The sequence below is a fragment of the Tachyglossus aculeatus genome, chromosome 9 (genome assembly GCF_015852505.1).
Source record: "Tachyglossus aculeatus isolate mTacAcu1 chromosome 9, mTacAcu1.pri, whole genome shotgun sequence".
In the NCBI taxonomy this organism is placed as follows: domain Eukaryota; kingdom Metazoa; phylum Chordata; class Mammalia; order Monotremata; family Tachyglossidae; genus Tachyglossus; species Tachyglossus aculeatus.
In genome coordinates, this window is record NC_052074.1 from 57,016,257 (window position 1) to 57,034,240 (window position 17,984).

Consider the following 17,984-nt stretch of genomic DNA (forward strand, 5'->3'; position numbering starts at 1 on the left):
AGAAAGATGGAGGGGCATGAACTAGGAGGGAAACAGAGTCAGATGACAATGAAGAGCAAAGTCTGAAGCAATTCATGCACAGAGGAGCACAGTAGATACACAGAGCAAGGACAGAACAGGAAGGTTGGAAGAGAGACAAAGAAAAGCCAACTACAGAGGATTAGTCCCAATCCAATGGCAAAGGACAAAGCCAACACTGGACTAGGTCTGTGAAGGAAGGGAGAGGCAAGACTAAGTTCCCTGAAGGCAGGGATCATGTCTATCACCTCCATTGTTTTGTACTTTCCTAAGAGCTTAGTACAGTGCTCTGCACACAATAATTTCTCAATGAAAACCAGAGATTGATTATCTTACCTAGGAAGGAACTGTAGAATTAATACAGCCAAAAGGAGAGAAAAACCTCAGAATGTGAGAAACACAGGGACAATGACTTTGAAATTTCATGAATGTTTCCCAGGTTTTTGCTAGTGCCTTCCACCACTGAAATAACTGCAAATAACTAGTAAGGACTAAAAATGACACCAAATATTTACTGATAACAATAATACAACCCAGAAAACATGGAATTTTGTTTTTCCCAGAGCACTAAAATGAGTCTCTTGGTTCAGACATTTCCCAACAGGGACACATTTCTGTCCTCTACAGATTAGCTTATACAAAGTTTCAGCTCAGAGTCCTACACAAATAAATACTCACCCTTTACTGAAAGAGACAAGAGAGGGGAGAAAATGACTAATCCAACCTCAAAGGATGAGTCAGAGGAACAGAACAGAGAAAAAGGAGCAAGGCTTTCTAATCTTAAATATTCATTTCCATCAGCAGCATCCAGAATCCCCTAAAACTCTTAGCGGCCCAGCTTCTATTCCCAAAGATTGCCACTGACTCACTCAAGGCAGTCCAATGAATCACAAATGCAACGGGGAAATATGGAGATCCTTCAGGGAAAAACTGGAATGTTTTTCCCCACCCGTTTCTGCATCACCCTTACACTTGGATTTGCACCCTTTAAATTCACCCATCTCTTGGCCCCACAGTATTGATGTACATATCCGTAATTTATTTATTTATATTAATGTCTGTCTCTCTACACTGAAAGCTCATTGTGGGCACGGAACATGTCCTACCAGCTCTGTTATATTGTACTTTCCCAAGCGCTTGGAACACGGTAAAGTACTCAAGAGGACTGACTGACTGAATATGTGCTAGGTCTCCTCCTCTTAGTATCACCATCTTCTTCATGCCAACAAGCAGGGGCATAAATTCATTCATTCATTCAGCCATTCAATCGTATTTATTGAGCACTTACTGTGTGCAGAGCACTGTACTAAGCGCTTGGGAAGTACAAGTTGGCAACATATACAGACGGCATAAATCCTACCCATGCACACTCCAAAGAAGTGGACTTGAAGTCTGATCTATTCTCACTTGCTTTTCAGTCACCTTCCCCCTCTTTGGCTTCTAGTGCCATTTCTAGAGCCTACAGGGAGGGGTGGGCTTGCAGGGGTGATGCCTAGTTTGGATGCCAACTCCCTCACTGAGTAGCTCTGCCAAAGTTGCCACAAGAGGAGTAAATTATTTAGTGAATGAGCCCAGAGTGGTTCACGCAGTCTAACTTAAGGACCCAGGAAAAGCAAAGAAAGTAACGTCCCAGTTTACAAGTCCCTTCTCTCGGCTCCAGCACAAAGGCAAGAATTCACCACTGAATGTGACTAAACCTCAGAAATCCTCCACAAAAGCTACAAACGGGGAAAGGAAACACTTGGACAAAGAAAGTTTGTTCCATCATTCTCTCAAGTAGGAAAGCAAGTCATTGTTGCTAAGGAAATGAGGCTATTATTATGGATGGAGCTAGCCTTCAATTGTGAAGGGAAGAGGAAGAAATAACAGCTCTGGGTCTGTCTTCTGAAGGACAGTACTGTCAACATGAAAAATTGCCTTCTAGGAGAACAAAACAGATGAGAAGACAATTCTAGCTTTTGATTTTTTTTTTTTAACTGGGTGCAAATTTGGGTACAGCTTCTGTTGCACCAAAACGCTTGATAGAAAATTCCTATCTGTTTCTGAGGTGCGTCACATGGGAGAGAGAAATTGAAAGCGACTAGTCACCATTTTGCCTTTCTGATTTCTAAGCCCTGAATGAGCCTGCCCCATCCTTGGGAAATCTGCTTGGTCCCAGCAGACGTTTGGGCCTGATAACCGTATCTTCACTCGTGATCAAACATCTCCACCATTTGTTCATACGACTGAACTATGTGCAAGTGATCTGCTCTCATGTCCATCCCTCTGTTGCTTGTTCCTGGCTCTCCAAGCATTACACAACTTTTGCTTGACTTTCCCCCTTTAATTAATTAATCAACCAACCAATCAATGGTATTTATTGAGAACGTAAATCTCTACTCTCTTAAAACCCAGAGAAGTCGCTGGTTTCGGGACTAGCTTCTCGCAGTTTAGGGTTCACAATCTGATTTTGAAAAACAACATCTTCCTCTGAAAAAATGTCTTGTTGCCCTTCAGAAAGGTATGTGACGGTACACATAACCAATGGAAGAGGTTCAAGTGCAAAATGTGTAGAGAGATTGTTAACATACTACCATGGGAAACACAAAAGGAGGGCACAAGTACCTTCTGGTTCAATTGGCTTGTCAAAAGTTTTTAAGCTGATCTAAAAAGGGGAAACGAGCCGCAAGTGGATGAATAAAACATTTTTATCCAACACAAAGAATTTCATACTTACTTGCAGAATCTATAAATTTTGGGTAGGCATCATATGTGATGAGGGGGATTGGTAAGTCCCTGAAGTACAGTTTAAGTGCACCAGTGATAATATTGATATCTTCATACATATTCACAGAAATATCTGCCTTCTCCCCATCTGCATGCAAAAGGGAACAAAACAATACACATTCTGTTAAAAGAAAGGACATTTAAAATGTTCTGTACCCATTTTGGATTTAGGAATGGGAGTTGGACACGTCCACTTCAAAATCTTATGTGAGCTGTTATAAACAACTAGCAAGTGGTTACAATAAATCACCTCTTTTCATAAAATAAAACTTGAAGCAAGTATAGTTATTTTCCTGGTTGAAGCACTGCTCATGTAATCTGAGTTTCACTGGCACCCAGACTTTCTGACTGTCATAAAGACTGTCATCTATTTATTTATTTATTTATTATACTTGTACATATCTATTCTATTTATTTTATTTTGTTAGTATGTTTGGTTTTGTTCTCTGTCTCCCCCTTTTAGACTGTGAGCCCACTGTTGGGTAGGGACTGTCTCTATATGTTGCCAATTTGTACTTCCCACGCACTTAGTAAGCGCTCAGTAAATACGATTGATGATGATGATGATGATGATGATAAAGGACATATGTGAAATATTTTTCTCAGAACTGCAAAGTTGGCCAAACTGCAATTGGTCATTAACGGGCCAATTTTATAAATGGATCAGGGCCCCTCCCTAAAAGGAAAGGAGACGGAAGATTTTTCTGCTTGGAAAAATATTTTCTCCTTCCAGGAGCCCCTGGTTGGGTGGATTTGGACAGAGTTCCACACCCAGGTAGAAGCGCTGGATTGTTTAACTGGAAGATGGGCAGCTGAAGGAAAACACAATGGTTAGACTTGGGACTGTTTTCAGTTTTAGAAGAGAAGTGATATATAACACATTTTCAAACACCCTGGAATTTACATATTAACATATTACCCTCGGACTAGAGGTGTGACAAAATCATGTACTGGCTAACTGGAAGTTCACGACTGATAAACGTGTAGATCAAAACTCAGGATTTCCCAATGGCATTTGGTTATTTTTGACCCTCACCCGTGGTGGAAATGAGCTGAGGGGAATTTTTCCTCAGTTGAGCAGTGGGCTCCTCTGATAGTTACTTGAGGTTAAAAACCATCATGAAACTTATTCTCTTGGCTATCCCAGACTGCTCTCACCCCCATCTGCTGCACCTCCTGGCTTCTTTGATTTGGATTTAACAGTTCAAATCCCTTCAAGGGGTCTCCCAGATGGCTCTGGGCCCAGAGACTGCTTGCAGGGAATGCTTCTAAAGGGCCGGTTGGGCAGCTTCACCTCTGTTGGAGTTGTCCAAAACCAACAGGTTGAACCCTGGGTCACAGCGGGGCTCTGGTGGAGGAATGGGAAATGAAAATTGCTGCTACCCATCTGTTGCTTTGGGGCCTAGGATAAATTCAGCCTGTCAGTCAGTGCTCTGACATCACTTTTGGGGCAGCTCCACTGATCACACTGGAACAGAGGCTTCGGTCTCAGTTCTTTTTACCGAAACTCAGTGATGGGGCCTGGCCCAGCTGGGAGTGAAGCACCAAACTAGGCAGATGATTCAGGCCAGGGAAAGTGGGGATTTAGGAAAGTTGGTTTACTCTCTCTTTCCCCTGATACTCCTGGGCCTTGTTGCTTAGAATGTTCAGCAGCCATTTCTATATTTATGGTGTGATGCTAGGTTCAAGCTACTCAAATGTGGAAGGATTGACTGGATCTTTTTTCCTCTCATTTTAAATTAGCCCTTAGACCTTGCCACTTAATGGTTAAAAAAAAAAGTCACTGGATTGGTAGTGGTGTGTGTCAGTCTTTCCAATTGAAAAAAAACAAACTAGTAGTTTATCTTGCAGAAAACTATTGGTAGAAACAACACTCCCTTTATAGCATACCAAGACTCTTACACCAAAAAAGTGCGTCTCTGAGAACATACCTCTGTCAAATGCCATTTTTACATCTTCAATCAAGTCACTAAATCCTGATACTCTGTACAGCCCTTCAGAATTAAGACCTGGTACAGGAAGAACAAGAGTTAGTTATAGCATTACTAAGCATGTACACAACAAGGACCAAACACTGTGCTAAGCGCTCAAGTGCTTAAATAGTAGAGAACATAAATTGATATGTAAGATGCTATGGGTAGCTGTGAGTGCATAAATGCAGTGGTGACAGTTGGTGGGATGGAAGCTGGGAAGAAGAGAATCAAACAGGAAATGCATCTGATCATTATATGCCTTAAATTCAGCCACTCTAATTGGGGGGATCAGATTACATAATTTCAGGATCGTGGATTACCTGGTTCATAGCTATGGTAATCACCAAAATGTGCAAAAATATAAACTTTCTTCTGCATAATGAGGCCCACATCAAGTTATTTGGATTCAAAGTTTCAGGCAGATCCAGAGGAACCCTCATTGTGGGCAAGGAATGTACCTGCCAACTCTGTTATATTGCACTCTTCCAAACAGTAAAGTGATCTGTAAGCAGTAAGTGCTCAAAGTACAACTGATTAACAGATTAACAAGAAACCATGTCCATTCAACAAAGTCTTACCTCTAGATTCAATTTCCCTAATGCACATGTCTACCACCATTGGCCTCTTAGTGATATGAGCCTTGACTAGTGTTGTGAGATCACAGCTGTACACCTTCTTGACGTGCTTTAGGTCTGGCTTGCAGTCATTTGGGACCATCTTGGAACATTGTTTATGGACATTTAAACCACAATCTAGAAAACGAAATGAGGAGAGAATATATTTACTGTTGGGAAAATACATTATTAGGCACCTAAAATTGTTCTAGGAGTCTTAAGTGTTCCAGTCTCAGTTAAAAAAACAAAACAAAAAAACCCATACCAAACCAACAAAAAAAACTTTTTAAAAATTATCTACCTGAACAACTGGGGTACCTTACTCTAAGTTATACAGTGAGAATTTCATTCAAGATAAAAAGAATGCCCCTTCCCAATTTATCTTCTTATGCCTATTTTATCACCCAATAATTTAACATTCAGATATCCACTTTCTCATGTACTTCTTTCTATTCTTGGTTTGCATACGTAGATCTGAGTGACTTAGGGTTTGCCCTCCTCTAGTGGATTAATTATAGTTCCATTTATACAATAATCCTCTTATCCACTTGCAGATTTTTCCCTACATTAATAATTGTGGAATTCGTTAAGTATTATGTATCAGGCAATGTACTAGGCGCTGGGGTGAATACAGGCAAATCTGGTTGGACAGTCCCTATCCCACATGGGGCTCACAGTTTCAATCTCCATTTTACAGATGAGGTAACTGAGGCCCGGAGGAGTGAAGTGACTTGTCCAAGGTCACAGAGCAGACAGATTAGAATCCATGACCTTCTGACTCCCTTGTTAGTGTGCCTGCAAGTTCCTATAACTATGGCATCCAAATTTTTCAATTACTGTTCAGAGTCACTCCTCTTTCCTAGCAAGAGTGAATTCTGGTAGTTTTTTTGAGGGGTAGGTAAGAGCAACTGGAGGAACAGTCTTGTCTTCCTAGATCATTAGGCTGAACAGAGCTATCTATGGTAATCAAATCTGGTAATTGACGTAAGTGCTCTCATCTCTCCCAGTATCTGCACATAATCTATTTTCCTTTTAAAATGAACCCTGTGTTGGACTCCTGAAAATCCAATTTAGCAAATCAGAATAATAACAGCAGTGTTGGAATGGACAGGAATGTAGGCAGATGCCTTTCCAGTGCCTCTTGGCTACAGAAGGATGCAAATGATTTAAACCATTAGGTCTGATTTGCAGAGCATACTGCCTGATCAGGAAGGGGTTGCTAGAGCTAGGCCCATTTTATAGCAGGAGGGGGCCCATTCTCAAATCCTTAGGGTCAGGGGAACTAAGTCTTTCAACTGATATCCTCTGGGTTTCCTAGAATGGCATCTCCCTAAGTGGTCAGGGTATCAACTCAAGAAAGGGGTGAATATCCTAAGGGTAAGACACTTCCCCTTTTTCCCCTCATATGGGTTCTGGCAGGGTGTGAAGAAGGAGAAAGAGGGCTGAGGAAGATCCCAAAGCTAAATAAGTGCTTTTCACCAGGATTAGGACCACTGATTCTGTCAGGGCAGAAGAGTAGTATCTTTCCTCTTCTGGTATATCTCCACAGACTACATGTTCAGCTCATGGAGTAGAGTAGCTAAAGATGCACTTCTATCATAAATAATTAGCATCCACTCTTCATGCTATCCCTGGTAAATGGTTTCAGTAGCATTCTGCTTTTCACATGGGAATACAGTGGTTCAGCTAAGTGAACTGATTTTCCCAAGGCCGAATGACATGTTGACGACACTTAAGGCCTCCTTCCACTTGGCCCTGATTCTCCTCTTGAAGATTTCTGTAATTGCCTAATGTGTCTGTTTATGTTACATCCTCTCATTTACTATGGAATTCCTGTGAGGGGAAATCACATTAATCAGCTCTGTATGTTATACACACAGCTGTATTTAATGAAAGCATTATTTCTCTTTGGTGAAGCTACAACATATTTTTTCACCTTTTGTGACTGGTAAATTTTCGGACATTTCATTGGCACTTAATTTCAATTTGAATGGTTTTATACTTAAAAATCCAACTTCTTTACATTGGTATTTTAGTATTGCAATTGGAAAAAAAAACAGTCTTTCAACCTTATAAGCAAACATCATTTTTTCCAAGTTGAGTTAATTGGTGATACTTACATTTCAAAATACAGACACGCAAGCTTCACTGCTGGCAAAGGGTAAGTTAAATAATATTTAGCTCATGGAAGAAACAGATTTCTTCCCATGATACACAAACAACACCGTTGTTCTAAGTACAGAACATGGCTCCCAATGAAATCTGCCTGCAAGGTTCTTTCTGCTTGAGAAAATTATCACTTCTGTCAAATCTAAGGTGATCTCAAGATGCTAGTTTAGTGCAGTAACACAAACTGATGGTATACTTAACCTTAATGGCTTTAATATCAGGAATCGAAAACTTTATAAAGAAACAAATGAGATTCTTTGAGATCTATTCATCTAAATAATAGAACATCATTGATCTATTGATTGATCTTCATCACTGTGGGCTTGGTCTATCAAGTGCCTATTTCCTCTTTCAGGCTACACCGTAAAACCAAACTAGCTTAATTTAGTTTCAATTCTGAGTGACTGCTATATTAATAACAGAGCTACTAAATAATAGTACTAGGGAATTTTCTTTGTTTGGATGTGCTGTTTTTAAAGTTCTAAGCCTGCTTAAAATGGATGATTTCAAAAGTTTAAATATGTTTATAAATAACTGAATTCTCCAGGTTTATTCAATACAGATAAAACTTAGCATTCTATTGTGTTTTGTTACTGGGACCCCTTTTTTGAATTCCTAAGCTTCTGTAAAGGCAAAGGATGTTACGTTAGCCTCCTCTTTCTTTTTAAAGTTAGGATTTCTAAATGTATGTAAGGAAAAAGGAAAAAAGGTCTAAACTGTCATTCTGCCTTCTAACGAATAAAACACGATTTCTGAAAACTTGAAATATTTTTAAGACAGAGGTCCCTGGCAAACATTAGCCTTCTGCCTGCCAGTTTCACACTTACACAACTAACTTTTTAACAAGTGCTGAGTAAGATGTGTATAAAACAAAAGAACTTAGAAGTAGAAAAAAGTGATCATACACAGCATAGTGGCTGAGCACTTTATGAACTTCAACTGCGTTAGAGAGGGATTACAGTATGTAGTTTTGGATAACTGCTGCCTCTTTTGTCCAGGAAAGTCAACAAGAGGACTTGAGAGGGGATAAAAAAAAATCACCAGTAAATAGATGGCTTTTGAATCCTGTGTGTGCTTCTCTAGGGTTTCCTTTTTGGTTTAGAATGATATTCAGCATGCAGTACCCATTAGACCAGCACTTGGGCATAAAAAAGCAGGCATTAAACCCTTGAATGCACGTATGGGAGTGGAGAAAGTTTGGTGGAGAGGGATACAATGCGTTTAATTCCCTCAATCAGCACTTCTCCAATGACAATTTTGCTAATAAATCTCTTAATAATAGCATGGCCCAGTGGAAAGAGCCCGGGCTTTGGAGTCAGAGGTCATGGGTTCAAATCCCAGCTCCACCAATAGTCAGCTGTGTGAGTTTGGGCAAGTCATTTAACTACTCTGTGCCTCAGTTGCCTCATCTGTAAAATGGGGAATAAGACTGTGAGCCCCCCGTGGGACAACCTGATCACCTTTTAACCTTCCCAGCACTTAGAACAGTGCTTTACACACAGTAAGCGCTTAATAAATGCCATTATTATTATTATTATTATCATCTGTAGGCACAGGAGAAAACGTTCAGTAATGTCTCCAAGTACTGAAACACCATTCTCCCGAAAACTATGCCAAAATAGGCCAAAATGTATTTTTAAGAAATTCAAAGTGTAATGTAATGCAGTAATTCCAAACTTTCTGCTTCAAAGTTGGTAATATCTCAACTTCTGGTTGCTATTAAGAGTTCATGTGGGTATCATAGTTATTTATTGAAGTCTTCAAACCCTTACGAAATTTCACATTCTCTAGCTGAAGCCCTAAACCAAAATGAAGAGTGAAAAAAAAAACAGTAAGAAGCATTTTGGGTTACATTTCTCAACTGGATAGGCATCAAATTAACAGGCACAGAAAAATTAAAGAATTTTAAAAAACATTTTTCTTAAGAGTTTCTGTAAATTTGGCCGACATGTTGGGACACTGATGGTAATCTAGTCTTTTATGTGCTCTGTGATGAGCCTTGTTTATAGACATGAATCCAACTATTCAGTGGCTACAACATGGGCCTGGGAGTAACAAGGACCTGGGTTCTAATCCCAGCTCTGCCACTGCCTGCTGTGTGACAAAGCAGTTCACTTCACTTCTCTGTGCCTCAGTTACCAAATCTGTAAAATGGGGATTAGGATTGTGAACCCTTTGTGGGACAGGGCTGTGTCCAACCTGATTAACTTGTCTCTGACCCACTGCTTAATACAGTGCCTAGCACATAGTAAGCACTTAAATACCATTTAAAAAAAAATCTAGGAAACCAGGAAAAGATTCTTTTTTCCTTTTTTTCCTGGAAAGAGAAGCAATTCTTGATGACAGTGGTCCATTTATCAGAAATAAATGATATAATTATGTTCATTTATGTTTAACTGAGCGAGCTATATTAATTATGCCCTGTGTAAGCACACTAAAAATATCTGAGAATAAAGTAGGCACATCTGAAAAACAATTATTTGTATTTTAAACTAATTTACAGGACCCCTTTATTTACACAAAGACTGGCAGCATTGTATGCTCACCAACACAGAGAGAATAATTGTTCGGCGAGTCTTTATTGTGGGAGCTTGGGGGACAAGGGGGAGCCCTGTTTTAAATGGAAGCCTCGATTTTCTGTGGGCTTGTGGGCAGCAGCTCTGGAGACCCAAGTCTCTATATCTCTAGAGCGTACCTCCCGACCTAAATGTGCCTCTGGTGGGGCAAAAGCAGCCAGATAAGAGGGCAAGACTGCCACTAGCCAAGGCTCCTGGACCCTCAGAGTGGCAGAGGATGGTGGGATGAGTTAGAGGTGCTGGTGATCCAGTCTCCACTGCTGCTATGTTCTTGCCCCAATTATGTTCCGCCAATCTCCCCGATCTTTGCTGCCCCTCTGAAGATCAAGGGCATTTGGAGAGAGGATTGAAGGGTGATGTTGTTCCTCTTCTTTGGTTGCAGGATGGGGTAATTCCCTGTGAAACTGAGTTACGCAAGAGGGCTGGTTTTAAAGGGAAAGTTGTATATCATCTGCTGTTACTTTACAATCAATCAACGGGATTTACTGAGCACTTAGTACATGCAGAGCACTGTTCTAAGCGCTTGGGAGAGTATTATTCCCTGCCCATAATGAGCTTAAAGTCTAGAGGGGCTTAGAAGACTTGTTCACCTGAACAAAACCTCATTTTGTTGATAGCAGGGAGTCAAAGCTCTTCAAAGACAAACATCTTTTTTCTTGGCTGTCACTATCAACTGTTAACTTGTTTCCTAAATGGCTTTATTTACTGAAGGCTGTTCTCCTGTTCCGAGCTCCAGAGATATTGCCGGGCACTCTGGGGAGTATCAGAAGGAAGACATACTATCTTTTCAGCCCAGTCTTCAATCTCTGCCATTAGCAGGCTTTCCCTGCCTCGCCTGTCAAGGACGCAGCCACCCCTCTCTGTTCCTTTTCACTGTAAGGTCCTCAATACTGATCTCCTATCCTGCCATTTTCTCTGCTCTTCCAAGTGGGTCTCTAAGTACAGTGAAGAAATGTTGGCTGGAGCGGAGAGAAATGGCCACCCTGCTGATGGCAGATCATCCCCCTCTTCCCTCCCAGCCTCACCTCTGGCTGTCTGCACAAGGATGTATTCTCTTCCTCTCTTTTCCCTTCTTACTTAGAGACTGCTTTCTCAATTGGACTCTTTAAAATTAGCAAAAAGTCACAACCATTTCTTTATGAGTGAAAGAGGGAATAACAACAGTGTCTGAAAAAAAAGGGAATCCTTTGCTGATAGCCAACCGCTGTGAGCCCACTGTTGGGTAGGGACTGTCTCTATATGTTGCCAATTTGTACTTCCCAAGCGCTTAGTACAGTGCTCTGCACATAGTAAGCGCTCAATAAATACGATTGATGATGATGAACAAGAATGGGTGTTCGAAAACAGCTGGGATGCTGTCCACCTGCTCTTTTCAAAATGTTTAGGAAGACGACTCACTTGATATGTCTAGTCTTCAGAAATAACAACCATGCTAAGCCAAATGTCCAACCGAGCATCCTATTAGTAAAATTAGTAAAATTAGATGACAGATCCCTATGGCTGTGGGATAGTCTTGCCTTCTTTCAGCAACTTTTATTTCATAAAGGTAGGAAAAAAACTGTGGAATGACTTGCGATCGCTGCCTAATGAAATATACGACAAGCTTTACTTGGGAAGATCAGTGGGTTTTGAGGGGATAAGAATTGAAACAGTGCTGTGTGCCACTGTGATATACAGTTTCCGCAGACTAGTCCCGCTGTAGGTTCGGTGGAGAGACCATGGCTCTGAGAATCAGGGACTTGGGTTCTCGTCCACGCTCTGCAAGTTGGGGAATGTCTCCTGGGGTCATCCCATGGGTGGTCAAGGTTTCCAAACGAGAACCACCAAGGATTTTTATTTGTTTGTTTGTTTTGTTTTTTAATGGTATTCGTTAAGCACTGCCTATGTGTCGGACACTGCTCTAAGCACTGAGGTAGATCCAAATTAATCAGGTTGGACACAGTAGCTGTCCCACATGAGGCTCGCAGAAGAAGGGAAAAGGATTTAATCCTCATATTACAGATGGGGGTACTGAGGCCCAGAGAAGTTAAGTGACTTGCCCAAGGTCACACAGCAGACAAGTGGCAGAGCAGGGATCAGAACCCAGGTTCTCTGACTCTCAGGCCCAGCCTTTTTCTACTAGGCCAAGCTGCTTCTCTGTTCTGCTATCTGCACAGTCCTAACAGGAATCCTGAAAAATGGCCAGGGAATGTGGGTGGCAAAGACCACAGCAGTTACCAAGGCAACCGCTTGCCAGGTAGGGGTGCTTCGATACAGCAACAGCATTGTGCTGCTGTCATTTCGGCCATAAAAGAGTCCTGAATGGAATGGGTCCTGCATGCGCTTTGAAAGGTGCTGCACCTCTGCTTGCCTCCGAGCCCCAGTAATAATAATAATAATAATATTGGCATTTAAGCGCTTACTATGTGCAAAGCACTGTTCTAAGCGCTGGGCACTGTTCTAAGCGCTGGGTAGGAACACAGCTGGTAGAGACAAGAGGGTGCAAACACTTGTGCAAATCACTATCAATAAAAGCAATTCCTCATGCAGTTTCTTGGGTGCAAAGTCTCAGGTTCGTATGTGTCCAACACTCTTTGCTTCATTATTATTTCTGAGCTTTCACTCTACCTTTACAGGAAGCTGGGAGGAAGAAAATTTTGGCCCAGAGCATGACTAACAGGAATGCCTACAATGGTCCCTTTTATCGATGGTTTTGTAAAGACTATTTAGGAATTGACACTGGCAGGGTCAGCCCTGCTGCTCTATCTGCTGCAACCACCAGACTGACAGAGAGTTTCAGTCTGCCACACTGGTAACTCAGTCTTGGGGCAGTTTGCTTGTTCTGAGAAAAGGGCAAATTACCGTTTTGCAAGGCAATCTCCTCACCTCGGGCAATGCACTAACTGACTTGGGCACAGAGGGCCAATCCCAAAATATAACACCATTTCCAAAAACACTCTACGCGTGCTGTCTGCAAGCAGAGAAGAGTTAAGGGCTTAAAAATGTTAAGATGTGATCCCACAACGGTTTCCTTGCCCTCATCCTACAGGGTTAAAAGGAACCAGCTCAGAACAAGCAGCCAGGGAGCAAGCTCCAAAAGACACATTTCTTTTCTGGCTCTGAGGTCCTGCCATCTTTTTCCTCTGAATACATTTTTCTCAAAGACTCAGACAACAATGTGCCCCTGGATTCTGTTTGGTGAATACATAAAGCAGGCAAGGCTGCAGATGGAACATAGAAGGGGCTCTACCTCAATAAAATGGTCCACAGTTTTTGAACTTATTAAGGAACTGATTCTAATTTTTTTTACGAGTGGACAAGGTCAATTGATATAAGTTAATGAGATTTAGAGCACCAATAAGGAAATGGCAATAACTGGTGTTTTAAAGAGCAGACATTACAGAGTGAACATGTTCAACAACATTCCTCCTGGGTCACTCTCTTCTCCTCTCCCATTCCAGAAATGGTTGACATTAATTACCACAGGAAGAATTCCCAATGCTCCTCTTTCTCATTATTGCTGGGTAGGTTTCCATCACAAGAATGACTCAGTACCGTGTGTGTTTGCCAAAGATTATTCCATGAGGCCTGTGCTTGTTTGCCTGCTCCCTGGATTTCAGAAGAGTGGTACTGATAATTATATTTTGCTTCAAAATACAAATTTGGGGCAATTCAGGTTAGTATCCATCAACAAACATGTGGGAAAAAAATGACGCAGGCATGGAAGTTTCTTACAACTCGCTGCCTAAGAAGCAAGGCGCAAAAATGTTTGTCAGGATCCAAAAGCTGGCACGTAGGAATGAATCCACTACAAGGGACTTTTAAATAACAACCTACTTGGCCTTAGAAAAGTTTCTCCCTTCATCTAAGAGCCCTACCTCCAATTTTTCCCTCTTTTCTTTAAGGCTAACCTTCTCTAAACAGAATATAACCTTATGGGCTAGCTGAATCAGGGTCACCAGAACATTTGGCCATCATTATTATTATTATTTGGCAAAGGATTCCTGCCTTGCTTTCAGACCAAGGGGACTCGTTACAACCTCATGATGTCCATAGAGAGAGTAAGACAACACTTGAACCTGGAAACTGACCTTTAACCTTCCTACATCAACCCACTGCTTGGACCAATGCCTATGGTCTCACTGCATCCCCTAAGGGAAGATAGTCTTTGCATGGGTTTGGTAGTAAGTAACCTTCGTTCTCTACTTTTATTACACATTTCAGGGATCCCAAGGGGAGGATAAACAGCAGAGTGCTTTTTTCCACTCAAGAAATGCATCCCTGTCTTAGAAATAACTAAGATTTAGTTAAAATCCATTATCTTTAGGGAATTCCTAGCAGATTCATTCATTCATTCAATTGTATTTATTGAGCGCTTACTGTGTGCAGAGCACTGTGCTAAGCACTTGGGAAGTACAAGTCGGCAACATATAGAGATGGTACCTACCCAACAACGGGTATGCCTGTGTCCAATCTGCTTGCCTTGTATCTACGCGGCCCTTACTGCAGTGCGTAGCACATAGTAAGTACTTAAATCTACAATTATTGCTATTATTATCAATAAAGTTCCACTCATATTGGAAATTGCAACACCATTTCATAAGCGATGATATGAAGATCTCTAGCTAGATCAACGGTTTTGGGGTTTTCTCATTTATAGCTTAAAAATAATTTCCCCCTGATTACTTCTTTAAGTCAGTTGCTAATGTGAACCTTTAGCATGCCATACAACAGCAGATCACTGATAACAGAGCAATCAATTCCCACTACTAGAAGTTTAAGTGAGAAAAGGAAGAAGCCCCTACCATAAAACATAGTTCTCGACTGAAGGAAAAAAACTACTCTCAGGGAAAAAATTGTAAACCAGAATGAAGAAAACTGTTTAAATGACACTATAAAATGATTCTGGCATTCTGGCTCAGCTCTATTTCATAAATATGATTTTGAATCTATTAAAAATATCTTAAACTTGGTAGCAAGACTTTTTTCATTTTTATTCATCAATAGTTTTGTTTAAAGTATAACCACTGTCTTATGAATAATTTTTTTATGAACAATGTTTTCATCTGGTTTCCTAAAAAAAAAAATTCAGAAAGCTTCAGAATATGGAAAAAAAGCTTTCCTCACAAGTTACCTTTAAAATTCAGTTTCCAAGGCAACAAACAGTTCTCCGTATAGCCTTTCTTTTAACAGCCTTTTTATAAATTTAGTTACTGGAACATCACAAGGCAGATTTTAAATATAGTCGCTTAGCTTTCAACTTTTTTCATCTCTTTTCTGCACAAGGTGACCACTTCTTTTAATAAATCGGCATCCAAATTGCTGAAGTGATCTGACACGTTATTGCCATCAGCAAGCTTTTATATAATCCTTTAAATTACGCAACTGCTTTAAAATCACTCAAAGTTACCTCCCAGGGCTACCTCCTTTGAAAGGACAAAAATGTTAGCAGAATTTTACAAGTAGGAAACTGAGGCAGCCAAAGGAAAATACCCACACTTGATCCCCCAAAATCCTCTGCGGCAGAGTTAGGGTCGGAATTCACACCTTTAGGGTTCCTGTTTTTGTACCTGCTCTAAATCAATTAGAACCCATAAATTTATGAAATTATGAAGGTGTAATAGAACATAGGAATGCCACTAAACAACTGGACAACCTAAGAGTCTGACTGTATATGTCTAAAGAAGAAGTACATAACATTTTTTATGGTATTTAATAAGTGCTTACTATGTGCCAGGCACAGTGCTGGGGTAGATATAATCAGGTTGGATACAGTCCCTGTCCCACATGGGGCTCACGGTCTCAATCCACATTTTACAGATGATTAAAAAGTGCTTACTATGTGCCAGGCACAGGGCTGGGGTAGATATAATCAGGTTGGATACAGTCCCTGTCCCACATGGGGCTCGCGGTCTCAATCCACATTTTACAGATGAGGTAACTGAGGCACCAAGAAGGGAAATGACTTGTCCAAGGTCACACAGCAGACAAGCAGCGGAGCTGGGATTAGAACCCTGGTCCTTCTGACTTCCAGATTCGTGCTCTGGGGCGATGACCCCAATGTTTTCTTGAGCTGGGCGCCCCGTCTCACTCATTCCAGGTCTCTGACGAGGGCTGAGAATGTCTACTGAGGGCTGAAAGGACCCTAAACAGTGGTTTTCTAGATTATGAGCTCATCATTTCCATCTCCCCTGAGGCCTCCTGCCTTCTCTGCATCCCCCACACAAAATGAACACTTGGGACCGACGAATGGAGAACCGCAAGGTTATTTAAAGAAGGGTGAAGAGACGGGTACCTGCACATTTCACTCCCTGAGCAATGAGACCCCACATAAAGTTGGCACAGTATTCACACCAGTGTGGACCCCTGAACGTATGGACCTGCAAAACAACAGAGGCAAGGGAGAAGAGAAGGGAAACACAGAAATGAGGAATTTGGTTTCATACAAGCAAAACATCACATTCATAAATTAGCTACAAATGCAATAGAGGGAGAGCGAATCAGTCACATACTTGGTGTTCTTTGTTCTGGAAGAGAAAGCACAGCAGAAGGACTGGAAGATTAAAATACCACAAACCACCATCCTGCAGTTATTTGCTTAAGAAAAAGGAATCTTCCAGCTTAAATGAGAAGACACTTTCTTAAGCAAAAACTGAGGCAATGCAGGTAATGAATGAAATGGAGCAGAGTTCTCACGATACTTGTTGGAGGAAAAGTACCTGTTCCTTAAGGCTACTGCTAGCAGTTTATGATTTTCGAGAAAAGATATTGTGAGTAAAAATCAGCTAGAATCCAGGAACGACAGTTGAAAGAAAAGGAAGCGGTTGGAGGAAACCTGTCACCTTCTCCCATCAGATTTACTTGAGTTAATTTTCTGGCTCTCACCCACTGCTACAAGAAACAGCAAAACAACAGTGAAAATTGTCCGCTGTTTAAAAACACCAAAAATACCTGCTAAGAATGCATCGCCAATTTAGGAAATTCAGAATTCAAAGACCATTACTTTACCACAGTTCCTCTTAGGTTCTGAATTGGTTTCCCAATGGATTCAGTCCTTTCATTATACTATACACTTAGGTGTCTGAGGAGGCAGAGGATACTTCTGATGATGCAGTTTTTATCAGAGTGTGTCCATGTTGGCAGATGCTGTACGGGTACAGGGACAGAATGCTCCTGCTGCACTACTGAATTTGCCATCAGTTGTATTTATTGAGTGCTTACTGTGTGCAGAACACTGCACTAAGCGCTTAGGACATTATGATGTAACAGAGTTGGTAGACATCTTCCCTGCCCACAACGAGCTTACAGCCTAGAAGATGGTAAAGTTTTTATTTTGGTGGAGGGGTGGGGAAGTGGAGTCTGAGCCTCAAAAATCTCCAGTGGTTGCCTACCTTCAAATCAAGCAAAAACTCCTCACTCTTGGCTTCAAGGCTGTCCATCACCTCGCCCGCTCCTACCTCACCTCCCTTCTCTCCTTCTACAGCTCAGCCTGCACCCTCCGCTCCTCTGCCGCTAACCTCCTCACCGTACCTCGTTCTCGCCTGTCCCGCCATCGACCCCCGGCCCACGTCCTTCCCCTGGCCTGGAATGCCCTCCCTCTGCCCATCCGCCAAGCTAGCTCTCTTCCTCCCTTCAAGGCCCTACTGAGAGCTCACCTCCTCCAGGAGGTCTTCCCAGACTGAGCCCCCCTTTTCCTCTCCTCCTCTCCCCCCACCTCTGCCCTACCCCCTTTCCCTCCCCACAGCACTTGCATATATTTGTACATATTTATTACTCCATTTTACTTGTACATATTTATTACTCTATTTTATTAATGATGTGTATATATCTACAATTCTATTTATCTATTTTGATGCTATTGATGTCTGCCTACTTTTTTTGTTTTGTTG

General features: G+C 41.4%; 1 protein-coding gene across 2 annotated transcripts in view; it reads right to left on the minus strand.

Moving 5' to 3' along the window:
- The window catches only part of CHN1 (chimerin 1), a 147,749-nt gene that overhangs the window by 9,507 nt on the left and 120,258 nt on the right, over positions 1 to 17,984 (minus strand). For both annotated transcript variants that reach the window (XM_038751095.1, XM_038751096.1), the window contains 4 exons: positions 16,391 to 16,475; positions 5,336 to 5,509; positions 4,716 to 4,793; positions 2,735 to 2,872 (listed from right to left, as the gene is read on the minus strand). In XM_038751095.1, the coding sequence (XP_038607023.1) occupies positions 2,735 to 2,872; positions 4,716 to 4,793; positions 5,336 to 5,509; positions 16,391 to 16,475 (475 nt within the window). The remainder of the gene's footprint in view (positions 1 to 2,734; positions 2,873 to 4,715; positions 4,794 to 5,335; positions 5,510 to 16,390; positions 16,476 to 17,984) is intronic.